This window comes from Oncorhynchus keta, chromosome 29 (genome assembly GCF_023373465.1).
Source record: "Oncorhynchus keta strain PuntledgeMale-10-30-2019 chromosome 29, Oket_V2, whole genome shotgun sequence".
NCBI lineage: Eukaryota > Metazoa > Chordata > Actinopteri > Salmoniformes > Salmonidae > Oncorhynchus > Oncorhynchus keta.
Window position 1 is genome coordinate 47,554,827 of NC_068449.1, and position 20,263 is coordinate 47,575,089.

The 20,263-nt window shown below is 40.4% G+C and overlaps 2 protein-coding genes across 18 annotated transcripts in view; one reads left to right on the top strand and one right to left on the bottom strand.

Annotated features, from left to right (window-relative positions):
* LOC118361907 (Wilms tumor protein homolog) overlaps window positions 1–12,817 on the top strand; it is a 76,082-nt gene extending 63,265 nt beyond the window's left edge. For 3 of the 6 annotated variants that reach the window (XM_052485305.1, XM_052485303.1, XM_035742130.2), the window contains exons 4-6: window positions 1,098–1,241; window positions 1,641–1,752; window positions 6,620–12,817. In XM_052485305.1, coding sequence (XP_052341265.1) covers window positions 1,098–1,241; window positions 1,641–1,752; window positions 6,620–7,665 — 1,302 coding nt within the window. In that variant the 3' untranslated portion in view covers window positions 7,666–12,817. The remainder of the gene's footprint in view (window positions 1–1,097; window positions 1,242–1,640; window positions 1,753–6,619) is intronic. The other 3 variants (XM_052485302.1, XM_052485301.1, XM_052485304.1) reach the window with 2 other exon arrangements.
* Window positions 1–20,263, bottom strand: part of LOC118361889 (zinc finger protein 235-like) — a 274,869-nt gene that overhangs the window by 222,259 nt on the left and 32,347 nt on the right. For 3 of the 12 annotated variants that reach the window (XM_052485275.1, XM_052485277.1, XM_052485274.1), the window contains exons 5-6: window positions 17,252–17,363; window positions 15,806–17,036 (exon numbers count right to left, since the gene is read on the bottom strand). The exons of the other annotated variants lie outside the window; for them this stretch is intronic. In XM_052485275.1, the coding sequence (XP_052341235.1) occupies window positions 16,147–17,036; window positions 17,252–17,363 (1,002 nt within the window). In that variant the 3' untranslated portion in view covers window positions 15,806–16,146. Of the gene's footprint in view, window positions 1–15,805; window positions 17,037–17,251; window positions 17,364–20,263 lie in introns of those variants that run through there. 12 annotated transcript variants of the gene reach the window in all.

A 20,263-nucleotide genomic window follows, 5' to 3' on the forward strand; every position in this document is an offset into this window, starting at 1 on the left:
GAAAAGTACATGCCGGATAAAAAATGTAACGACGGGCCTGATGGACACATTTTCGGTAAACTTTCCAAATGTCGACAAAACAAAGTACGCTAGACCAGATGGGATCTTTTTGTGACTGATTAAAGTCAATTATGCGAGAAATGTCGGTGGAAACATTAATGTTGTGTGGTCCTCCCGCTACAACTTGTCAGAAACAGTTTAGGCAAAATATGAAATAAATGAGGGATTTCACAGGGTGGTGAAAGTGCATGGTGATGAACTAGATGGTCCTTTCCGATAAATATTGAGGGTCTTATTCTGGTGACATGATGATGGATGCTTGGCTGCCGTTTGACAAATACAAAATAATATCGCTCTTTTGTCCGTAATAATAATCTCATCATGTAGGCTATATGTGCGATCTAGCCAACTGTGTGCAGATAGCACTGTTGGCTAGAGCGCACTGCCAATACCAGAGTGGGCATACTGCCTACATTCTTTTTTGAGAAAAACATCAATAGAGTTGAAAATGTGATGGAAACCCATTTAACTTGTATTTTTCATTCGGTACATGGAATTTAACTGTAAAAGGTATTTTTATGTGCGCTACATCATCACATACAGCTTTCATCCGCAACAAGTCAATTTGATGGAAACGCATCTCTGGTGGGAAAATGCGCATTTTGTTTTTCGAATATTCGCATGAAAATGTGTCTTCAGTTGGATGGAAACATGGCTACGGAGACACTCTTTAATATCTGATCTCACCCTATTCTGCATACACCCGACGAGGCTTTATAACCAATTTACACTTACTAAATATACCTACACATACCCACACACTAACGTATACCTACTGTACACCTAAAAATAGTTTAGTCAGGTGACTTTGTCTGATGACTTTTGACTTATCATAGCTGACTTGTTTTTACCCACATCATTTTAATGTCCACCATGATGGGTTTAACAACAATGAAGTCATTCTGTAACTACAGTATAGGACTCAAAAATAGTGGGGATGGGTAAACACTACATGTTGAAAGTGTGTTTATTATCTGTGTGTACGTAAATGAGGGAGTGTATGTCTGTGCAATCTGTATCACCTCTCTCTTCCCGAGGAGGGTCTAGAGGTGCTGCTGGGGAAGGAGGAGGGTCTGGTGAACCCTGAGGAGAACATGGTCATGGAGGACAACCAGACTATACCTCCTGAACTCACAGAGGAACCAGCTGAGCAGCACAGGACCACACACAGTCTCACCGAGGTAAACCCACTGTGAACTGCTGTCTGAATGGTATTAGGTTAGGGCCTGTATCCACAAATCCCCTCAGAGTAGGAGTGCTTATCTAAGATCAGTTTTGCCTTTTAGATAATAATGAATAAGACTATATAGACAGGTGGGGACCTGATACACGATCAGCAATCTTACTATTTTACGCTTTGTGGATACGGGCCCAGGTCTTGACCATGCATTTGAATTATAAAACTATTAAAGAGTGTAAGTAATCAAATTAAGTGACATGTTTGCATAGTATCAAATCAACTAATATGTTTGCATAGTACTCATAGCAATCCCTCATTGCCCAATCAGAAGATGCTCCATAGCAGGGTGCTCATATCAGATTTCTGGATCCAACATCCTCTCACTCTGTATCTCTTACAGTCAGTAAACATGGAGGATGGGAAGCCTGATCTGCTGCTAGTCAAAGAGGAAACAATAGAAGATGAACCAGAGAGCATTGATCTGCTGAGTGGACTAAAGGTGGGGGAACAAGGTAAGGGATACATACATTGGTCTTTCTATAAATAATGGGGCCAATGTGTGACATTAGGATCAACATTTCTAAATGGTTTGAAGCTAAATGAAAATGATTTTCATGCAGTTCCACATACCTGTACTTAGAGGAATATATGCAAATTGTCCCTTAACACCACCTATACAACATAGGCCCGAGACTATACATCTTTTAAGCAGGGTTCATACAGACATTGGCAAGCCAAATTGAAGGACTTTCAGGGATATTTTCATGCACGTAATTGTAATTTTCAAGGACCCCATTACCACTTTAAGAACAATGGATTTTTAGGCCTTGTCAATGCATTGATATACAAATTATTATTAACTTCTGACGCAGCCACATATAATAAATCAATGAATAGCAGTAGCATTAATCTCACCATTTGTATCTCACCAGCTCTGTTTTTATGAAGAGAAAGCCACTAAAAACCAGGTTCCTTTTGTACTGGAAGGATTTGTCGTCCTCATAATAACCACACGTGGTTTTACAGAAACAGAGTAGCACAACACCCTTCAATTGAAGCAGCGGGAAACAAACGAAAGTGGCCACATTTCTCACAGAAACGGGTAAAAAAAGAAATTGGGGATAAATATAAGGGAGCAGGTGAACTTATAGATTGGTTACAATAATTACAAGGACATTAGTGCCAAGATGTAGCACCAAATTCAGGAAATGTCTGATTTTCAAGGTAGGCCAATTCCAAGTAGGCTAAACTTCCAGAATAATTCATAGGAATAGCATTGGGTGTTGCGCAATAGACTATCCTTCACAGTAGACTCTGTGTCGAATCCGAGGAATGAAAACATGAACTCATTACCTAGATGGGTTCTCTGTTAAATCTAACTTGACCTTGCTGCAAATAAAGCAGAAAACAACTTATGATCAACATCAATTTGCCAAGGATATTGGATCCAACTTGGATCCAGGCACAACTGTATTCACCGGCGTATTGAATGAGACATTCTTCGCAAACACCTTTTTTCCAGCACTTGTTTTGTTGTTGCATCGCATGTGCTATTACAACAGCTGTTTCTGACTCGACTGTCATTCAGAACATTTCTCCCTGGATCAGATGATGATGTGTGAAAATATCACAGTGTAATTAAACAACCCGACACCAATGGCACATCCAACAAGTATTATGTAATTATTGAAGAATCACGTTAATGACAGTATCGACTTCGGTTTTAAGTATCACGGTGACTCATTCGGTTGGAAGCATTCGATTTTGCAATAGCATCCATTTTTGGGGATTTATGTGTCCATTAAAACGGGGTTTCACCCCGTAACATACACTGTGTACAAAACATTAGGAACACCATCCTAATATTGAGTTGCACCCCCTTTTGCCTCAATTTGGGAGGGCATGGACTCTACAAGGTGTTGAAAGCGTTCCACAGGGATGCTGGCCCATGTTGACTCCAATGCTTCCCACAGTTGTGTCAAGTTAGCTGGATGTCCTTTGGGTCGTGGGATCATTGTTGATACACACGGGAAACTTGCAGTTCTTGACACACTCAAACCAGTGTGCCTGGCTAGGGCTGTTACGGTGACCGTTTTACCGAGTCATGACCACAGTCAAATTCCATGTGACGGTAACTAGGCTTCTCCAAAACTGCGCTTTGTCGCTGATGGTCATTAGTAGCATACCAAACTTGCTAACTGCCAGTCGCCTATGGCCTGGTACTTAGCGCTCTATTGTCACTCTATTCCAAGGGGTCTCCACCCCTGTTCCTGGAGAGCTACCGTCCTGTAGGTTTTTGCGCCAACCCCAGTTAACTAAACTGGTTCAGTTTATCAACCAGCTAATTATTAGAATCAGTTGTGGTAGATTAGGGTTGGAGTGAAAATCTACAGGACAGTGGCTCTCTAGGAACAGGGTTGAAGTGAAAACCTACAGGACAGTAGCTCTCCAGGAACAGGGTTGGAGTGCCCTGCTCTAATCATTCCGACATCAATGCAATCAAAAATCAAGAGTTTTGATGGCCTCTATTAAAAAGAGGATCCCATCAGCTTCTCTAAAGGCTAGACCTACCATACGTAGAATGTACGTAGAATGTATGCACACATGACTGTAAGTCGCTTTGGATAAAAGCGTCAGCTAAATGGCATATATATTATTATATTATTATATTATTATATTTATTTGTCAACTTTCATAATATTAAGCACATTACTTTGCTTTACAACAGGAGTAGCCTACCTGGCTGGCATGAAAATGAACCACAGGAAAAGCGTCTTCCATTTTCTATTTAAGTGAATACGATGACATGTATTTCTTTCTCCCCTTGTTCCAACAGGTGCATGATAGTGGTCCATTCTAAATAAAAAACTAATTTCATACATATATATTATTTAGTATATGTAAAGACGAGGTTAAATTGAGAATAATCCAATGGGTTACAATATTATCACTTGTGAATTATATATTATCACTTGTGAATGAGGCTCAATGTGTGCAGTCTCAAAGTCGTACACATCATGTTAAGTAACAAACACCTTTAGCATCTCCTGGCTTCCACTGATCCATTTAATATAGCCTACACCACAATACATCCATTATTTATTTTAATCAGGTCTAAATAAACATGATGTGAAGAAAATGTAGCCTATTTCAGAAGAACATATTCTGAGTTGTCTTTATGTTAGGTCTATGCCATATGGCTGTGGGCTACACTAGTTAATTTAGCAGACAAGATTTGCTTAGAATTCCATGGCATTATTTCATATTTAATAGTATGAAGAATACAATTGAACATAGCTGAATAAAATAGAAATGATATTTTCCCCAAACGATTTCAGAGGGAGTGCGCACATGCGGCTTCTGTGTTGAGTGGTTAACAAAGAAATAGGTCCTCCCATCTGCTTAATTTAGAGACATTTATGCAACTTTAGTGGTGATACAAAAATTAGGCTATACGTTAACATATTTTATACATTTCTAACCGCATGATGATTTGAAAAAAGTTGCATGAAAAGGCATTAGCTCTGCTCCGTTTCTTGCGCAGGCTGTACACTTCATCATCTCTCATTCACTATTTGACAAGCACTTGATCATATTCTCACCCATCAGACTATTCTTAATTTAATCTGGTCTTTACATATATTGTCGAGTCTGTGAAGAGTAGAGGCCACGCCAGGCATATCTCAATATTTCAAAATACAATCGCGGGAAAAAATTGTTTGGAAAGCAAATGGTTATTGCTGTAAAGAGAAGACAATGTAAAGACTAATCTGTCTTTCAGTTATCAATATTCTCAATTTCATTGAACGAACAACAGTATATCTTATTGGCACCAACCGATAGAATCGGCAATATCCCTGGTGAGTGCTCACTGCGCATATTCACTATTTATCATTGTTGGGTCAGTGCTACTTAAGTTTGTTTTTGGACAATAATTTCCTCCTTTGAGTCTCGTATGCCTATTATATGGACAATTCTTTGTTTTTTGATCTGTTTGTCAGTATCAAGCCTTATGTTTCCCGTGCAAAGAAAGAAACGTATCTGATATAGCGTATAGTCTAGTCCTACTCTACGCGCTCAGCCATGCATTGAGCTGCCTTTTTTTGAGAACAGTGGTTGAGTTATATTGTTAACCTAAATTATGACTATCCAATCTACTCATCACATAACGAATAGTAGGCTCTCTCACATAAGTCTGCAAATGCGATGATGCATGGATTGCATTTTTATGGTGAAAATTAGCTTCCCCAAACTTGACACTCACGCACCGCCTTTGTGTGCTAGGTAGGCTATACCAGTTGTAAAGAGGATTAATGTGCTTAACTTTAAGAATTTAGCAATAAATCTAGCAGCACAAGAAAGCTGGGATCCTCTTTTGAATAGTTTTCTTCACATCATGTTTATTTAGACCCGACTAAAATAAATAATGGATGTATTGTGGTGTATGCTATATTAAATGGATCAGTGGAAGCCAGGAGATGCTAAAGGTGTTTGTTACTTAACGGTCAATTGCCGTGAGACCGGCAGTTATTTGCATGACAATCGCAGGCTGACAAAATTTCATGACCGACACAGCCCTAGGCCTGGCACCCACTACCCACCACTACTGTTCAAAGGCACTTCAATCTTTTGACTTGCCCATTCACCATCTCAATTGTACACATACACAATCCATGTCCCAATTGTCTCGAGGTTTAAAAATCCTCTCCTGTTTCATCTACACTGATTGAAGTGGATTTAGCAAGTGACATCAACAAGGGATCATAGGTCTTTCACCTGGTCAGTCTGTCATGGAAAGAGCAATGTTCCTAACACTATACTCAGTGTAAGGAGGCACAAAATGTTACGTAGTTACACTGAATTTCTGTGATCTCTGTACAAAAAAACTGTCCGACAGCTAGATCAAGGTAGATCTTACAGGGTTCAAGTTTAAAGTATAATTGAACTGATTAATGCTTATTATATGATACCACAACTCACACAGCCATAAATGCAAGGACAGAAAAGTAATGTCACCCGATTTTGGACAAATCCATTAAGACACCCACCATGAGAATGGTTAAACAGGTTTTAAATTAACTTGTGAATTGTATTGCATATAGAGCTATGTTCCCCCCTTATCTTAATGTAATGACATGGTCTGATTATTAGCAGGGACTTATCAACAGCTGTAACAAGTAGTTAATAGAAAGACCCACATATAGCCTACATACAGTATTATATCTTCAATGGGAATAGTGGCAATTGTTTTTTTCTTTAATGAAATCAATATAACTTATGTTTACATACAAAAACACATTGTAATTGACAACAACAACTCCATATGTAGAGTTCTCTCTGCCGTGTTTGTAAAGTCTATTTTCTAATCTCTTCCTGCAGGTGGTTGGCTGGAGGCAAACCGAGGAGAATGGGTGGCCATTTTGGATTCCCAGACTCAGACGGGTGCTGCCAAGGGCCCAGTGAACAACATCACCGAGCAGGCCTGGCCCAGAGGTGACATAGTGGAGGTCAGGGGATGGGACAGCGTCCTCAACTCTGGGCTGGGGAACAACACTGTTAACCACAACCAGAAACAGACAGTCGAACCCAAGACAACATCTGAACATAGTCTCCATGACAACAGACTGGCTGAGACCAGGGCGAGGCGTAGATTTGGTCTGCGGGGACAGGAAAGGGAACGTATGCGGCGGGAGAGTACAGACTTTGCTTACGATGCTCCGTCCTGCTCTTATAATTGTGATTCGGAGAGACTGATCGCGCCTCATGTTGACCCCCTAACAGGTGCTTCCTTCAGTCTGCCTTCTATAGGATCTATCAACTGTAATTTGGATCCTGCGATAACACAGACACTCCCTGGCCTTAATCCTCCTCACACTCTCCTTATGTTAAACCAGACCTCAGACAATGACAGTGCCTCAACACTAAATAGCTACACAAGCCCATTGACAAATGACAGTAGTGGAGATAGAATCAGTAAAGGTGGTGGCGCCAAAGAGAAGCGCTTCCCGTGTTCGTTCTGTGGGAAAGCCTTCAGTTTCCCCCAACAGGTGGAGATACACCAGAGGATGCACACGGGGGAGAAACAATTCAGCTGCCACCTGTGCCAGGCCAGTTTCTCTCACTCCTTCAGCCTGAAGAGGCACCTGAGAGTCCACACAGGGGTGAAACCATTCAGCTGTACCCAGTGTCACATGCGCTTCGCCCAGGCTGGTCACCTGAAGAGGCACCAGAGGGTCCACACAGGGGAGAAACCCTACAGCTGTACGCAGTGTGAGAAGAGGTTCTCCCGCCAGGACCAGCTGAAGATGCACCTGAAAATCCACACAGGAGAACGGCCCTTCGCCAGTACTCACTGTGGGAAGAGGTTATCAGAGAGGAGCTACCTCAGGATGCACCAGCAGAAAAAACATTCTACTCTAACATAATAGTAACCATTCCCCTGGATAGCTTCTGACATTTAGATCAAACCCAGCATTAAAGACAAATATACATTTTCATTGTTGTCAGCAGAAAAGACCCACAGATGACCCACAGATTTCAGTGTTTAATATTCCTGGGTAGAATATTTCATCCAGACATTGTGTGACATATATGCCTTAAGTCTAAAAAGTATGTTACATATTGAGAGTTTAGGACTATAAGGTTCTATCTGCAAAAAGATGATTCTGAGATAATTGGCTTTGTATTTCTGAACCCTCATTGGTTTGAATGGTGTCATCTATTTTTATCTTGTATTCTTTTTAACTAAACATGAATTGGGTTATTAAGAGTGCTAAATAGGTAGAGAACAGAACAAGGCTATATCAATAACACAATTTGAAAAAACATTCAGATAGAACCAAAGCTCGTGATTTTGTTTGTATCCGGGGCAAATCTGGTGCTTTTAGATAGAATGCAAGCTATATTAGATCAAATCCAGCCAGGAACTTTTTTTAGGGCAGGTGACCCACATTACAAGTTCGATAAGATTGACAGACCATAGTAATAAAGAGGCTAGAATGAGTCATCGCAACAAATAATTTACAGTACACCGAGAGATTACTATTCCCAACTAAGACTTTTTTTTCTCAAAGTAAGAAAAGCTATTCAAGAATTGACCATTTTTATTCCCAAAAATGCACGATATAGTGATATCGGATCGTTGTCCGGTATCATGCCTAATTACATCAACAGAAAATACACTTAGCGACAGAATCTGTAGAATGAACAGAGTGCATCTCCTGGACCCGGAATGTATTAAATACCTAAATGAAACCATTAAAAAAACATTACCAATTTAGAAATAGCAGACAAAGAAAAGCCGACCCCCAATATAATTTGGGATGCCTTTAAGGCGTACATTAGGGGAATGATAATCTCATACTCTGCAAAAGTTAAATCTGATTTAGTGACTTATTTTTCTTTCATTTTAATTTCTATCTTAGAAAAAGCCCGTGTAAAGACTTCTAAGTTAAACAACAAAGACATTTCTGAACTTTTGCTTTTGAAGAGAGCCAACAACTACAGGTTAAACTCAAATATAGCATACTACTTAATGGCAAATAAATATGGTAACTATCTGGCAGCTCTCACAAAACACTACATTTATGTTTTAAAAGATACAAATGCGGTAATTAGAAACAGTGCGATTAATGACAATTTTAAAAGCTTCTATGAAAATATATATAAATCCGAATTAAAAAATAGTTGGACGGATCCTCTAGCCTTAGACTCAAGAACCCTGAAGCAATTATCAGCAGTCAAAACAATCACTAAAAACAGATCACCCAAAAATAAATATGGGATACTATTAAAACATTAGCATGGAGAAAAGCACAGTTTTAGGGCAAAGTACACCTATTTACACAAATGACAACACTCGTCGCTCAGTACGTCCTAGTTCCATGTACCAAACTGTTATTTCAGATATAATAAAACCAGGAAAATCTGGAGAGTCCCCTGCTGATTATAGACCCAAAAGCTTAATAAATTGTGACAATACAATAAGTGCAAATGCTTATAAGCATTAGCATGGCAAAAGTCTTACCAGACTTGATACATATCAAACAGGGTTTATTAAAAATAGACAAACAAATACAAGGACATGTTTAATGCAATACGCAAAAAAACTAGATAAATATTTATCAATAATGGCTGTTGAAACCGAAAAGGCTTTCGACCGTCTTAAATTGCATATTTTATTCAAAACTTTGGAAGCTTTCAATTTTCCAGCTGAGATAATACATTTAAATAAATTATATCAATGTCATGAATCAAAAATACATTACCTGATGAAATTGCTTTAGAAAGGGGCACAATACCCAGATCAGACTGTTTCATAATTAATAGATTGTCCTCCAATAATCTCAGAAGGTTCTTTGATATAATTCACCTTGCTAACAAAAACAAAATACCCAGTGTCGCAGTCTCCTTCGACGCTGAAAAGGCCTTTGATAGGGTTGAATGGCCATACCTCTTTCGCGTCTTGGAAAAGTTCGATTTAGGAACCGTGTTTGTAAATTTGATAGAATCACTCTACAAATCTCCTAAAGCTAGGATTGCTACCAATGGGATTTACTTCCTCCTCTTTCCCTCTTTATATGGGGAACAGACAAGGTTGCCCAATTAGCCCCCACCTCTTTGCCCTCGTCATCGAACCGTTGGCTGAGGCTATTAGAACGTGCCCTGATATACATGGCTTTGAGGTGGGCCCCCATACCCATAAATTATCACTCTTTGCGGACGACCTTATCTTATTTCTAACAAACCCAGAACACTCCCTCTCTCACTTGCAGATCCTACTACAGTGTTGTAGTTCTTTCTCTGGATATAAGGTCCATTTTGATAAAAACGAAATCTTACCATTGTCTGTCTTTGACCATCATACCATTAAGCACAAGTTTCCTTTTAGATGGTCGCCTATGGGCTTCACATATTTGGGCATAATGGTGGATGGTAATCTAAACAACCTCTATAAACTCAATCTGGCCAGTTTGTTGCAAAAGGTGGAGGGAGACCTTTGTAAATGGATGGACTTACCTCTCACTCTACTGGGTAGAATCAATGTAATTAAAATGAATGTCCTGCCCAGATTTCTATATCTGTTTCAATCTCTCCCTATCCCTGTTCCCGCAGCATTTTTTTTCCTCTCTCGACAAGCTGACCAGACGTTTTTTCTGGCACAGCAAAACCCCTAGGGTTGGCCCGGATAAATTAACCTTTAATTATAGTCAAGGGGGGCTTAAACCTCCCCAATTTTAGAATGTACTACTGGGCTGCACAGTCTAGGTTTCTGGCTCAGAGGTTTGACAATGGTCCCTCTCCCTCATGGGTGAACATTGAAAAGATTGAGGTAAATGATGACACTGGGGCAGAATTGTTTTTACTAATGGGACAGAAAATCTATAAAAACCATCACAGACAATCCTTTAATCATACATTCTGTCCTGGCATGGTGCAAACTGCATGAGCTGTTTGGACGAGGGGGATTCCTTTTCCCTAAAAACCCCTTTATGGAACAATAGATTGATTCCTATATTTTTCCAGAATAGTAACTTTAGACCATGGTCTGATAAGGGGATCACTCTTTCTGGAACATTGTTACGAGGAGGGAGTTCTTATGGCTTTTGATCAGCTGAAACAGAAATACCACTTGCCTATCAGGGACTTCTTTAGCTACCTAGAACTACGAAACTTTATTAGGGTGACTCTCAAGGGACAATGGAACCTACCTAAGATGTCACCTATTGAACAACTCTGCCACGCAGACCAACCACTGTTCAAGACCAATTCCCGTGTATACGATGCTCTTATGTCAGGACTAACACTGCCTGGGCTAGATAAACCCCGACTTAGATGGGAAAAAGATCTGGGTATTGATCTTGATGAGGATCTATGGAGTGACCTATGCAGGGATGGTGTTACATCCACATTGAACTCCAGATACAGACTGATCCAGTTTAATTTCCTCCATCAGCTCTATATCACCCCATCTAGACTGCACAAGTTCAACCCAGATATCTCCTCCCTATGTTTTAGATGTGGCTCAGATGAAGGAACATTCCTCCATTCCACTTGGCAGTGTTCAAAACTACACGGTTTCTGGCAGGGGGTATGCGATACCATATCCTCAATTCACGGGGTTGTATTCCCTTTAGACCCGGAGGTCTGTCTACTGGGTAACTTTACTAACACCAATCTTAGGAAAAGCCATACTATAAAGCTAACAGAAATATTGCTAGCGATTTGCCAAGAAATGGAAATTGGATTCCTCCCTGCCAGTTGCAATGTGGCTTTCGGAAGTTAATAGTTGTATGCCTTTGGAGAAAATCACTTACTGCTTGAGGAATAAGTTAAATTTGGCAACCTTTTATTGACTATATGGAGAATCTCCCCCACATCTCATTGATTGAATCTCTATATAATCCTCACAATGTTTCACATGTAATGTATAATATGTAGCCTACGGCAGGTGATCCAATGTCTCATAATTTTTTTCTTATTGTATGTTTCTATATATAATTATTTTTATTTTTTTGTTACGCTTGTCTGTTACTGTCACTTTGTCCTATCGTTGTCTAATATCTTTTCACTTTTGTTTTGAAAGTTCTTAATTGGAAAATGCAAAAAGAAAATATATAAAAAAGAAGAAAAAAAGAAAGGGGCACAATATCTCCCCCATCCTGTTGACGGAATTAAAAAGAAACTTAAGTTACATATCACAATAATGTTTGGGACATCAGAGAAACCTTGGGGGAATCTTATTTGAGTCAGAAAAGGGTGTTCATATGATAAGATACACAAAACCTTGCAGAGAGCATATCCAGCTGACAATCTCTTAGAAACAAATGTAAACTATGGGAACCAAGACTTAAAAATAACTGATGTTGGCACAAGATGGAGGGAATGTTGGTGCATAACTAATGACATTACAGTTAACAAATGTACACTTAATCCAGTATAAACTAATGGATAAAATGTACTATGCAAGAGACAAAATTCACGAATGACTCAATAACCCATGCTTTCTGGGAATGCTATGATGTCCGAAAGTTATGGGCTGAGTTAGAAAGTAATTTAATTTTTATCTGTCAAATTTCAAGACATGGGATATGGGGGTGTAGTGAGACCCAATGGGCTGGACGATTCTCCTCTCATGACTCATCTTGAAAAAATATATACGAAAAAAAACCTGGAAATCAATCAATCCACCATCATTACACATTGAAATAGTATGGGTGACCTAGAAAAACAAATTGGTACAATTTAAGGCCAATGTAGCAAACAACAATGCAGGTACTAGGGATGGGGGTGTGCACATGTGCGTCTCGGCAGATGATTTGTAGTCATTTTTGGGTGCGTCTGTAAGTTGTTGTTAATATGTGTATGTTTGTATTTGGTGTTGGGGAAAATACACAAATATACAGTACCCTCAAAGTATTCACACCCCTTGACTTTTTCCACATTTTTATTGTGTTAAAGCATGAATTAGAAATGGATTTACATTGAGATGTTTTTGTCACTGGCCTACACACACAATATGCCATAATGTTATGTTTTTTTAAATGTTACAAATTAATAAAAAATGAAAAGCTAAAATGTTGAGTCAATACGTATTCAAACCCTTTATGGCAAGCCTCAATAAGTTCAGGAGTAAAAATGTGCTTGAGTAACAATACATCGCATGGACTCTGTGTGCAATAATACTATTTAACGTGTTTTTTATGACTGCCTCATCTCTGTATCCCACACATACAATTATCTGTAAGTTCCCTCAATTTTCAAACGCAGATTCAACCATAAAAACCAGGGAGGTTTTCCAATGCCTCGTAAAGAAGGGCACCTATTTTACCCATCTATTGGTAGATAGGTAATCATATAAATTAAAGCTGACATTAAATATCCCTTTTAGCATGGTAAAGTTATTAATTATACTTTTGATGGTGTATCAATACACCCAGTCAACCTTCTTAACTCAGTTGCCAGAGAGGAAGGAACCGCTCAGGGATTTCACCATGAGGCCAAAGATGACTTTGAAAGAGTTTAATGGCTGTGATAGAAGAAAACTGAGGATGGATCAACACCATTGTAGTTATTCCACAATACAAACCTAATTGACAGAGTGAAAAGACAGAATTTAACACTGGAATACAAATATCCTAAAACATCCATCCTGTTTGCAACAAGGCACTAAAGTAATTCTACAAAAATGTTGCAAAAACACTTTTTGTCCTAAATACAAAGTGTCATGTTTGGGGCAAATACAACACATTACTGAGTACCACTTTCCATAGTTTTAGTCATCGTGGTAACTTCATGTTATGGGTATGATTGTAATCGTTAAGGACTGGGGAGTGGAATGGAGCTAAGCACAGGCAAAATCCTAGAGGGAAAAACCTGGTTCAGTCTGCTTTCCACCAGACACTGGGAGATGGGAGACTGGGAGACCCCCATCCCACCTTCAGCAGGACAATAACCTGAAACACAAGGCCAAATCTACACTGGAGTTACTTACCAAGAAGACTGAACGTTCCTGAGTGGCCGAGTTACAGTTTTATCTTTCATTTGCTTGAAAATCTATGGCAAGACCTGAAAATGGTTGTCAAGCAATGATCAACAACCAATTTGACAGAGCTTGAAGAATTTTGAGAAGAATAATTTGCATATGTTGCACAATCCAGGTGTGGAAAACTCTTAAGAGACTTACCCAGAAAGACTCACAGCTGTAATCACTGCCAACGGTGATCGTAACGTATAGTCTCTGGGTTCAATTTTCCACATTCTGTTACGTTACAGCCTTATTCTAAAATTGATTAAATGTTTTTCCCCTCAATCAACACACAATGCCCCATAATGACAAAGCGAAAACAGGTTTCCATTTTTTTTTGCTAACTTATTAAAAATACACTACTGTTCAAAAGTTTGGGGTCCCTTAGAAATGTCCTTGTTTTGAAAGAAAAACAAATTTTTTGTCCATTAAAATAACATCAAATTGATCATAACTTGGATTAGCTAACAACGTTCCATTGGAACACAGGAGTGATGGTTGCTGATAATGGGCCTCTGTACGCCTATGTAGATATTCCATTAAAAATCTGCTGTTTCCAGCTACAATATTAATTTACAACATTAACAATGTCTACACTGTATTTCAGATCAATTTGGTGTTATGTTAATGGACAAAAATGTGCTTTTCTTTCAATAACATTTCTAAGAGACCCCAAACTTTTGAACGGTAGGGTGTCATGTGTGTAGATCAGTGACAAAAATCTGTAAATTTAGTCAATTTTAAATTCAGGCTGTAACACAACATTTCCTGGCTGCAGTTGTCCTTGCAGTGCTTCTGCTGTTAAGTCTTGGAGGCCCAAAATCTTCTTGGCTTCAGATATAATGATGTCCAGCTTATTGGACACGTGTGCAGTACAGTTAATAACTGTAGCTATAAATGCTACAAAATACACCTTATTCACAATAAGTGTATCCAGATCACTTGATTGACGTATAACATTTGCATCCACTGCCATATCTTCTTCAGAACTGTGGCCTCTTCCCCTTCAACTGTGGCCTCTTCCCCTTCAACTGTGGCCTCTTCCCCTTCAACTGTGGCCTCTTCCCCTTCAACTTTCTTCACCGCCTCCACATAGGAAATTTGCTGTACAGCCCTAATTCTTGACACCTCAACCTCTTTCACCCTAACAGGGCACTCAGGGAATTCGGAAATATGATCCCCACCAGAAAGTGTTTAGCTTGTCTGGGAGCAAGACGTTGGTGTCCGCGACGTGGGTGGTTTTCCCTTTGTAATCCGTGATTGTCTGTAGAACCTGTCACATTTGTCTCGTGTCTGAGCCGTTGAGTTTCGGGCCCCGCCATCTATCACCGGATATCAGCAAATCCTCATGGACTGCAGACTGTAAACACAAATTGCACTGAAAGAATATGAAGGTTTTTATAAGAAATTCTTTGCTGTAAACACAGAAACATGACCACAGTCAAGCCAATCTATCACAGTGATTTAAGTACCTAACATTATGGAGCCATTGGAGTTTATTTTCAAGTTAGTATTTTTAAACTCGGGAGAGGCGAAGGTCATTCGTCCTCTGAAACACAACCCAGCCAAGCCACACTGCTTCTTGACACAATGCCCGCTTAACCAGTCACACCAATGTGTCCGAGGAAACACCGTACACCTCGCGGGCCGGGCGCATGTCAGCGTGCATGCACCCGGCCCGCCACAGGAGTCACTAGTGCGTGATGGGACAAGAATGTCCCTGCCGGCCAAACCCTCCCCTAACACGGACGACGCTGGGCCAATTGTGCGCTGCCCCATGGGTCTCCGGGTCGCGGATAGCTGCGACAGAGCCTGCACTTGAACCAGGATCTCCAGTGGCACACTGCGCCATAACCAGGATCTCTTAGACCACTGTGCCACTCAGGAGACCTATTTTTAAGTTTTGATTCACGAATTAAGTATAATGTTTTGTTTCGACTGTAGTAAGTCAAACTCAGTCCCTGCAAAGACAAACAAAAAACTAGTCAGTTAGTAGTCAATTTTGTATTTAATTTAAACAAACTGGTCAAAGAGTCAACTGTGAACTACATTACTTTTATTGCACAAAACAATAAATGAAAACATTAATTTTAGAATACTTTGGAAAAGGTTCAACATTACATTACACACAGCTTCAAGACATCACGTTAAGTAAACATTAATTAAGGTACTGTCATTATCTCACTATAAAACAGTATCAACCTAAAGAGACAAAGCATTTTTACAGACACCATCACACCAACCATCACCATAATCATCTACTCTGCCTCATCATCCTCAGTTCACCTCATCCACTTTCCTATACTTCCAAATCCAACAGAATTCATTACAATCTAAGTAGTTCTACATTATACACGCACTGTGTGTATTTTCTGCATTTTCAGTGCGTATAGGCAAACGGCCTCTCTCTCGTGTGGACCTTCTGGTGCCTCTTCAGGTTGTGCAGGTGGGAGAACCTCTTATCACACTGAGGGCAGCTGTATGGTTTCTCCCCTGTGTGGACTCTCTGGTGCCTCTTCAGCTTGGAGGAGTGGGAGAAACTGGCCCGACACAGGTGGCAGCCGAAAGGTTTCTCCCCTGTGTGCATCATCTGGTGGATCTCCACCTGTTGGGGGAAACTGAAGGCTTTCCCACAGAACGAACACAGGAAGCGTTTCTCTTTGCCACAAGATCTGTTGATAGCGTTACTACTACTGTCATTTTTCAGTAGGCTTGTGTAGCCATTTAGTGTTGAGGCACTGGCATTGTCTGAGGTTTGGTTTAACATAAGGAGAGTGTGAGGAGGATGAAGACCAGGGAGTGTCTGTGTTGTTGCAGGGTCCATGTTCCAATTGATAGATCCTATAGAAGGCAGGGTGAAGGCAGCATCTGTTAGGGGGTTAACCTGTGGTGCCATAAGTCTCTCTGAATCACGACTATAGGAGCAGGATGGATCATCGCTAGCTGAGTCTGTGTCTGTTCTCTCCAGCTGCATACGAACACTTCCCCGCAGACCAAATCTAAGTCTCGCCTTCGTCTCAGCCAGTCTGTTGTCATGGACACTGAGTTTGGATGTTGTTTTGTGTTCCACTGTCTGTTTCTGGTTGTGGTTAACAGTGTTGTTCCCCAGCCCAGAGTTGAAGACGCTGTCCCATCCGCTGACCTCCACTATGTCACCTCTGGTCCTGGCCTGCACAGTGATGTTGTCCACTGGGCCCTTGGCTGCACCAGTCTGGGTCTGGGAATCCAAGATGGCTCCCCAGTCTCCTCTGTTAGCCTCCAGCCAACCACCTGCAGGAAGAGTTTACAAACATGGCCGAGAACTTGACATTTGAAGTATTTGGTCAATTACCTGCTGAAGTTAATACATTATGTTTGTGTGTTTTTTTTGTATGTAAACACAAGTTGTTTCATTTTATGAATGAAGAAAAAAGTATAGCCAGGCGCATCACTATTCCCATTGAAAATCTATTACTGTATGTTGGCTATATGTATTTCTCCCTTACTTTGCTCCCCCATCTTTAGTCCACTCAGCAGATTAATGCTTTCTGGTCCGTCTTCTACTGTCTCCTCTTTTACCAGCAGCAGATCAGGCTTCCCATCCTCCATGTCTACTGACTGTAACAGATACAGAGTGAGAGGATGTTGGATCAAGAAATCTGATATGAGCACCCTGCTATGGAGCATCTTCTGATTGGGCAATGAAGGATTGCAATGAGTATTATTAGTTGATTTGATCATTCAAATACATGTTCCCACACTTAAAAAATCAATCAAGACCTTCAAATCAAATCTTATTGGTTGAGTACACCTATTTTGCAGATGTTATCGCAGGTGCAGCGAAATGCTTATGTTTCTAGCTCCAACAATACCTAACAATACACGCAAGAAAAATACAAAAAATAAGAAGGATCAGAACGTGTAATGTCAGAATCCGGAAAACAGTGTGATGGTTTGGGGAAGTTTTGCCGCCTCAGGACCTGGACGGCTTGCCTTAATAGAAAGGAACCATGAATTCTGCTCTGTATCAGAGAATTCTACAGGAGAATGTCAGGCTATCCGTCTGTGAGCTGAAGCTGAAGCTGGGTCATGCAGCAAGACAGTGATCCAAAACACACAATCAAGCCTCGATGAAAATTTTTAAAAAGCAACAAATATGAAGTTTTGGAAAGGCCTAGTCAAAGTCCAGACCTAATCCCAATTGAGATGTTGTGGTCGGACTTGAAACGAGCGGTACATGTTTGAAAACCCACAAATGTTGCTGAGTAAAAGCAGTTCTGCATGCAAGAGTGGGCAAAAATTCCTCCACAGCGACATGAGAGACTGATCAACAACTACAGGAACCATTTGGTTGCAGTCATTGCAGCTAAAGGTGGCACAACCAGTTATTGAGTGTAAGGGGGCAATTACTTTTTCACACAGTGGAATTGGGTGTTGCATAACTTTGTTCATTAAATAAAATATATATTTTGGGGGGTTATTTGTAAACTCAGGTTCCCTTTATCTAATATTAGTTTTGGTTGAAGATCTGATGACATTAAATATCAAACATATGTGGAAATAGAAAATCCAAAAAGGGGCACATACTTTTTCACGGCAGTAAAACATTTTTATAAAAAAAAAAAGAAAACAGATAAAAAAAAAAAAAAAAAAAAAAAAAAATATATATATATATATATATATATATATATATATATATATCAGAATGTCCCTTGTTTCATGAGCTGTTATAAAAGTTCCCAGAAATGCTCCATTCACACAAAATGTTTATTTCTCTAAAATGTGCAGTTTTGTCACACAACATCCAACCGGCCTCACAAATGCAGACCATGTGTAACCACGCCAGCCCAGGACCTCAACATCCGGCTTCTTCACCTGCCGGATCGTCTGAACCACCCAGACAGCTGATGAAACTGGGGGTTTGCACAACCAAAGAATTTCTGCACAAACTGTCAGAAATCACCTTGTCGCCCTCAACAGGGTCTTGACCTGCCTGCAGTTTGTCGTTGTAACCGACTTCAGTGGGCAAATGCTCACCTTGGATGGCCACTGGCCCGCTTGTGAAGTGTGCTCTTCACAAATTAATTCCAGTTTCAACTGTACCGGGCAGATGACAGACAGTGTGTACGGCGTCTTGTCTGCAAGCGGTTTGCTGATGTCAACGTTGTGGAGTTATGGTATGGGCAGGCATAAGCTATAGATAACGAACAGAATTGCATTTTATTGATGGCAATTTGAATGCACAAAGATACCGTGACGAGATCCTGAGTCCCATTGTTGTGCCATTCCTCCGCCACCATCACCTCATGTTTCAGCATGATAATGCATTGCCCCATGTCACAAGGATCTGTACACGATTCCTGGAAGCTGAACATTTCCCACTTCTTCCATGGCCTGCATACTCACCAGACACCATTGAGCATGTTTGGGATGCTCTGGATTGATGTGTAAGACCGCGTGTTACAGTTCCCGCCAATATCCAGAAACTTTGCACAGCCATTGAAGAGGAGTGGGACAAAATTCCACAGGCCACAATCAACAGCCTGATCAACTCTATACGAAGATGTGTCGTACTGCATGAGGCAAATGGTGGTTCTCATCCACGCACTTACTTTTTTTTTTTAAAGGTATCTGTCACCAACATATCCATCCCCGAGCTGACAAGGTACAAATCTGTCGTTCTGCCCCTGAACAGGCAGTTAACCCACTGTTCCTAGGCCGTCATTGAAAATAAGAATTTGTTCTTAACTGACTTGCCTAGTTAAATAAAGGTAAAATAAAAAAATAAAAAGAACAGCCTCAATTCGTCGGGGCATGGACTCTACAGGGTTTCGAAAGCGTTCCACAGGGATGCTGGCCCATGTTGACTCCAAGGCTTCCCACAGTTGTGTCAAGTTGGCTGGATGTAATTTGGGTGGTGGACCATTCTTCATACACACAGGAAAATGTTGAGTGTGAAAAACCCAGCAGCATTGCAGTTCTTGATACACACAAACCTGTGCGCCTGGCCCCTACTATCATACCCCTTTCAAAGGCACTTAAATATTTTGTCTTGCCCAGTCACCCTCCAAATGGCACACATACAGTATCCATGTCTCATTTTTCTCAAGGCTTAAAAATCCTTCTTTAACCGGTCTCCTCCCCTTCATCTACACTGATTGAAGTGGATTTAATAAGTGACATCAATAAGGGATCATAGAATTCACCTGGTTAGTCTATTTAATGGAAAGAGCCATGTAAATGGGAGTGGGTTGTGACATTTGGATGTCTCTAAGCTTCCCTGTAGTCTAAGAAGTCACTAGTGTTGCCCTGCGAGTGTCCTTCTCCTAAGTGAGTCTCGTCTGAATTCCGTGTCAGAGAAACGTCACCCTCCACTTTCACAGTCACCTCATCTACGACCAGACCCTCCCTACGACCAGGGCCCTTTCTTTCCCCTTCAGAGTATACACTACTACTGTACCGGTTCCAGTCCCCTCTCAATGGATTAGACTACAGTGCCTTCAGAAAGTATTCATACT